At 43.3% G+C, this 6,750-nt stretch overlaps 1 protein-coding gene across 1 annotated transcript in view; it reads left to right on the plus strand.

The window, feature by feature from the left end:
• The first annotated feature begins 3,144 nt into the window (after nt 1-3,144).
• IWS1 (interacts with SUPT6H, CTD assembly factor 1) overlaps nt 3,145-6,750 on the plus strand; it is a 41,871-nt gene continuing 38,265 nt past the window's right edge. The window contains 2 exon segments of the mRNA XM_044913243.1: nt 3,145-3,449; nt 5,443-5,558. Coding sequence (XP_044769178.1) covers nt 3,416-3,449; nt 5,443-5,558 — 150 coding nt within the window. The 5' untranslated portion in view covers nt 3,145-3,415.

Genomic DNA, 6,750 nt, shown 5'->3' on the forward strand with positions numbered 1-6,750 from the left:
AGTAGCTCATCCCAGCTCAGCAAGCACAACAACCCCAGAGGTTGGCCCAGAACCCAGATCTCTGAGCCCCAGGTTGCAGCTCTGCCAGTGCCAGGCTGTTCCTTATATGGTGTGACCTCTCATTCCCGGACACGTTTTTGGCAAGGTACAATCTCTCAAAAGGTTGGCTGAATAAATCTTGCATTCACTTAGGGAACTGTCTTTGGGTTATCAGTTAAGGGAAAAAGTGAACTGCTGCAAGCCCTCCCTCCCTTCATCTCTTCTCTGTCCTTAGTATCTTTTGTGGGAAAAACAGCCTCCCTTTTGGGTGCCTCTCCACCTCCACCAGCATGGACCAACTGTGCTGGGGCTGGAGTAGGGCATGGAGATTGGAGAGACGCCAGTCCTTAAAATGCAAGGCAGCTGAGACTCAGAAAGGCGTATCTGTGCTGCTCTAGCCTTTCTCTATTGGGGGCTCTAAGGGACAGCCAGTTGGTGAAAAAGCTGCGGGTAACTCTCCGGGACCTGTATTTGCATTGACAAGCATACTACTTTAACTAAGACTCTGTTTATTTAATTCAAAAGGTGTGTCCTGTCTCACTAAGTACATTGTTGGCTTCCTGAGTACAAAAACTAGACCTGATGCTTCTTTGCAGCCTTCTGGGTCTCAGCACATTGCTGCATGTTCAGTTGGCTTCTGTCTCTCCATTCTTCCAACCACTGGAACAGTTAGAATCTTTATGTTAAAATTCAGTAATTAGGGGTGCCTGGGTAGCTCAGTCGTTAAGCGTCTGCCTTTGGCTCAGGTCATGATCCCAGGGTCCTGGGATCGAGCCCCGCTTCGGGCTCCCTGCTCCGCGGGGGGCCTGCTTCTCCCTCTCCCACTCCCCCTGCTTGTGTTCCCTCTCTCACTCTCTCTCTATGTCAAATAAATAAAAAAAATCTTTAAAAAAAAATTCAGTAATTATCCTCTTGCAATTGCATTGTTTAGCCCAATCACTTTCATGGCTGTTGGTCTTGTACCTCCAGTGAAATTACAAGCTCTTTATGGCAGGATTTGCACTGGGTTCCCTCTACTGAATCTCTCTTCCTGGACTTCTCCCCTATTCATCTTGCCTTATTTACACAGGTGTACTCTCACCCATTCTCTTTAGAAGAGAGCATAGATCCTAGGGTTTCCTCTATCAAATGAAGGGAAGTTAATATTTTAATTTTATACCTTTGGTTTCAAGCACTGTTAATTCCTTGTTCTTATGATTCTTGTAACAGCCTGAGATGTCATTCCCACAGTAGGGGGCAGGCTTAGATTTCAAAGCTGTTTTTATTACACAGGGGAAGAAGGGAACTCTCTTACAAGAAAATAAGAATTTCTAGAGAGAAACCACCCCTCTCTCTTCCTTCCCTTCCCATGCCCATTTCTGGAACCTAGAACTGGGTTCTGCCAGCATATTCTGACTGGCTAACAAAGGGTTCAAGGAATATCAAAGCAAGGATGTGTCTTGACTAAGGGCACTTTGAGAATTTATAGCAGAGATGGCATCAGAGAATCCACATCTTTCAAGCCCAAGGTAGGAGGTGGACTTTCCAGGGCATCAAATGAGGCCTTACAACAGGCTAGGCATACCTAGAAATCCAGTCTATGCTTTGCTAACAAAAGGCCCAATGTATGCAGGTCTACGCATCCTGGGGAATCTTTGCTTACCTCTACTGGCCCTCCTCTAATCAAAAGGCAAGAACATTCTCTGCTTTGTCTGAGACAAAAGCAAACAAGTAAGGAAATGGATTTTATTTAGATTGTAATAGGGAGAGCTCTCCAGATATGAAGATCAGAGTGCCTGCCGAGGTTGTTTTTGCCTTAGGCTTTCATAGGGAGGAAAGTGGGATGATTTGCAATCAGAAGCAGTTTCAGTCAGTCAGGTGAACAGAAAATGTTTATCCCTGTGTCTAGCTAGTTTCAGTGTGGAGGGCAGACTTCTAATCTCAGCCAATTATTCATGAAACAAAGTTGCAGGGTCTGAGTGGCCCTTAGGAGCAGGCTCAGACACAAGGGGAAAGGTCTTCTTTGCCTGGCCTATGTTACAGGCTAACAAAAGGGTCATGAAAGAGTGGAGAGTGAGTTTTATCTAAGTCATAGGCAGAAGGGTGGTTCTTTACAGAAAGCCCTTCAAAGATAACTGATAGGTCACGAGGTTTCTTAACCATTGCTCTTCACCAAGGGCACAGGGCTCAAGTAAAGTTTAACAATGTCTTTCATAAGGGGGCCCTTTTGGAAGTAAAAACTTCTACTCCGTATTACTGACCAAATGGTTTCTTTTTTTTTTTTTTAAAGATTTTATTTATTTATTTGAGAGAGAGAATGAGAGAGAGCACATGAGAGGGGGGAGGGTCAGAGGGAGAAGCAGACTCCCTGCGGAGCAGGGAGCCCGATGCGGGACTCGATCCTGGGACTCCAGGATCATGAACTGAGCTGAAGGCAGTCGCTTAACCAACTGAGCCACCCAGGCGCCCTGACCAAATGGTTTCCTAAGATGGGAATTAAGTCATTATTATTTTTAAGTAGGCTCCATGCTTGGGCTTGAACTCACAGCCCCAAGATGGGGCTTGAACTCACAACCCTGCAAGACCTGAGCCGAAGCAGTCCGACGCTTAACCGACTGATCCACCCCGGCGCCTCAAGTTATTTTAAAAAGATTTAAAAAAGGAAGAAAAATGCCTTGAAAGGGGTTCCCTTTCAATCACGCCAGTTAGTAACGCACCAGAGTTGCCAAAGCTTCGAACTACAAGCCCCAGAGAGCAGTGCGCCACTTCCGTCCCGTACTAAGGGCGGGAATCAAGCGCCTCGCTGCATGACGGGAAGCATACTTAATTTGCCGTATAATGAAAATGTAGTTGTAGCGGGTCTTCATTTTCCAGAAGCATAATTCAAGAAGATCTTCCAACAAGGCGCACGGGCAGAGAACCAATAAAGTAACGTTATCATCTCCGTGGGGAACATAACCGGCTCCTGCAAAAGAAGGTATTTAACTGAAGCTGGAGCTCCCGCTCAATTTACCCAGTAGTCTCTTTTCCGGCCACGCTGTGCGTCATTGCCGTTGCGTCTTCTCATTGGCCAGATGATAGGGGATGGCGCCTGCGCGCTGCATTCCTTTGAGGGTCGTGGGCAGACGCCATTTTCGCCCCAGAGGTGCTTCTGGGAAGTAGAGCGCGGATCCACACGCCTGCCCGCTTGCCAGGTACGGCCTCTTGTGCCGGGGCTTTTAGTTCGAAGTGTTTGCGCCTGCCGCAGCTGCTGTTTTACTCTCCGCACTCTCGAAACCCTCTAGTCGAGCGGGAGCTTCTGAGCATCGGGCCGCACCATCGGGGGGTCACATCGCCAGGAAGGAGGTGACGGGGGTGGCGCGGGGCGCGGACACTCCCCGCCGAGAGCCCGCCTGCCATGGATTCGGAATATTACAGCTGCGACCAGTCAGGTGGGGCAGGGACTTCGGGGACAGGGCTTGGGGGGCGGAGCAGTTATTCAGCGGGGCTTGGCCTCTCATCCTCGCGGGGTAGGGGAGGGAGGCCCCGGAGACGTTCCCTCCCCCGACTGGGCCCTCCGTGGACTGTGAAGCGGAGCGCGAAGAGCCCGCTGATCCGCTGCGGCCCCGAAGTTAGAACCTTGGAGAGGGGATTCTAGACGGAGAGCCGTCTTCTGAATCGGCGAAGTTTTTTGCTGAAACTGGGAAGCTACTTCCACATTTTAAGTGCTTCTATGTGTAAAGTCCTAGGGACGGTCTTTCCAGTTACGGATTTTTTTTTTTCCCCCCTGGAGTTGCGAGTGTTTTGCGAGAATTCAAGGGACCGGTTCAGTAGGGGGTGCGGTATCTTTCCTAGACTTTTCACACGGAGTTAGGGCGGTTTAATCTCGCCGGTAACAGTGGTTTCCAAGTAAAGAAAACGTAGGACCCTTGTTTGAGTTGTATAAATATTTTAGAGTAAGGCGTGTACTCTGGCACTGGTGATTTTGTGCCTTTCCTTCATCTTGAGACCTTTCCTCTTAATCTTTGTTTCCTGTTTATTCATTAAACACTGGGCACCCCCTTTGCTAACACTGTACTAGGCACCGGAGATACAAGGACGAATAAGGCATGACCTATGGGGAAGAACTTTACATTTCCTTTCACTTTGTGTCCTACTTCCATGAAGTATTCTCTGTCCGGAGTGCCTAAATGTCTGAATGTTAATCTCTTTTCTGTTTTTGGGTTCACTTCGCTTCGCTATATGATAGCGAATAGTGATGACTACAAAAAGCGTTTCCAGGCATGCACTGCTGTTTTGCTTAGAATGTTTGCCTGATATTTTCAAAATAGATTTCAAAATAGTTCTTTCTAAATTATTAAATTATTTTTCAAATAAATATATGTAATACATGTCTATGGGTTAAGTGCTGGAAGACTTGAAAAAATAACAGTTCCCTGACTTTTCATTCTTATAGCAGTTTTTTTTTATTTTTACCTTCATATTCTTAATTTATGCTCTTTCTTGTTGCATCATTTTTAGGCATCCCATAATGATTCCTTTTTGTGCTAGGACAGGATTTTAGCCTCTTCTCCCCCACACTCTCACTATTGCAGCATATTTATTCATTACATCAGAATTATTTGTAATTTGTATAAATATTCTTTACTTCTTAGACAAGTAGAGTAGCTCGTTAGTATGATAGTGATTTCATGCTTATACAACTTTTTGGTTTTGTGTAGTTGACTGCTTCATTTATTTTTATTAAACTTCTAACCAAGTCTTCCCATATGCTCCAACAGCCCTAAATCCCTCTCAAAATACAATTTTACTTTATATTTTTAAAGTATTGGTTAAAGGTAGGTAGCAATTCATTTTTACCATTTTGTAACAGTACAGTATATGCTTTATTTTAAGTTTATACTATTTCTGTACTGGAGTTCCTTGTGCTCTTCATTCATAAACAGATATTTACTGTACTGTGCCAGGCAGTGTTCTGGGCTCCAGGGAATCAGCAGTGAACCAAAATCCTTGCTCTTTTGGCTCTTTCATTCAAGTGAGAAAAGACCCACATTAAACAAAATAACTTGGTAAGTCATGTAGTACATTAGAAGGTGGTAAGTGGTGTGGAGAGAACAGACTCAGGTGTTAACGTAAAGTTGAAATAGTTAAAGAGCACACTATTATTTAGAGGTTGTTGACCTGGTCCTTAGTGATGTTTCTTAAGCTTCACATTTCTTTTATGATGTATTTTTGCTGCCACATATGTCACAATATGTGTTCTGATTGTTGGTATTTATATATAAGCGTTATACCGTTGTCTTATTTACACCATTAGTATCATTAGTCATGCTTCATCAGTGGTAACCTTTGCTCTTACATTATTCTTGATTCATTGTGTTCATTTCAGTTGTAGATGTCATCCATCTTACACCTTAAGTGGGTTTTTGTTTTATTTTTAAGCAGATGATGGTGGCGCTACCCCAGTACAGGATGAACGGGATTCAGGGTCAGACGTTGAGGATGATGTAAATGAGCAGCACTCTGGATCAGACACTGGAAGTGTAGAACGTCATTCAGAGGTATTGGCTAAACAACATCTTTGGGGAGGCTTTTCCCTTGCATTCTGTGAGACGTGTTTTTATTTAGGAGTTGTAGAGATCCTGTCACATGTTGTAGGCTTCAAACCCTGGGAGTAAAGGATTTTAAATTAATAGAGAACTGCTTTAAAAATAAACAGGGGTAGTCTGGTTTCTTAGGAAATCACAGGGAAAGAATTTCTGATTGGGCCCCTCTTCAGATAGTAGGCAGTTTTGAAATGTGCATATTGATTCAGAAAATGGGCCAGGCCCTTTGATATTTGAGTAGGTCTCCCCATCCCAAAATGATGTCTGATAGGGGCAATGAGCATTTGCAAGCTGAAGAAATATCAATTGGGATAGAAAGTTATGGGGATTATCACCTATTAGAATTCTTATCAGGATTTGGCTTTCTCAGTCTGAAGTGTTCCAGTGTATATAATGTATGTAATGACATTAAACAGAATTTAAAAAGCTGTTTTTGATTAATAATACAGAGTAATGTTGGATCTTGTGTACAGCATTTCAACATATTTGGCCTAATAAACATTTTAAAAACTATTTAATTTGCTTCCCTGGTTTCACAGTCTGTACTACACAGTGTTAACAAAATAAAATTGAGACATTTTTCCAGTAATTCAGCTATACGTTTTTGGTAAACAAACTGAAACCTATAGGAATGATAAAGATGATAAGATTTTTCTTTTAAGAAGTTCATGTCTCATATATTTTGTTTGATTACACAGGAACAGAAAATTGTCCAATTTTAAGTAGGAGATACAATTAGAGATTGTATTATTGATTCTGTTCTTTGACATATCATGAGTGTGTTTAGACATCCAACAAATATTTATTGAGCATCTGCTATGTGTTGGGTTCTTTTGAACTATCCAGGACTAGATGAGGTCTCACCATCACCAAAGTGCTTCTCTTCTTGGATTTATTTTTCATAAGGGGGAGAAAGACATTAAACAGTATTTTTTAAAAATTGTGTAGTTTGTTAGGAGATGATAAGTGCTGTGGAGAAAGAAGAAAGTTAGAAAAGGATGAAGGGTGCCAGAATAGAGGGCAGGTTCTGTTGTTAAATAGGGAGGTACACATAGGCCTTATTAAGAAAGTGACTTTTGATCAAGGTGTGAAGGGAGGTAAAGGAATAGCCCTGTGGCTGTGTAGAAGAACACACACACACACACAC

Source organism: Neomonachus schauinslandi, chromosome 3 (assembly GCF_002201575.2).
Source record: "Neomonachus schauinslandi chromosome 3, ASM220157v2, whole genome shotgun sequence".
NCBI classification, from domain to species: Eukaryota; Metazoa; Chordata; class Mammalia; order Carnivora; family Phocidae; genus Neomonachus; species Neomonachus schauinslandi.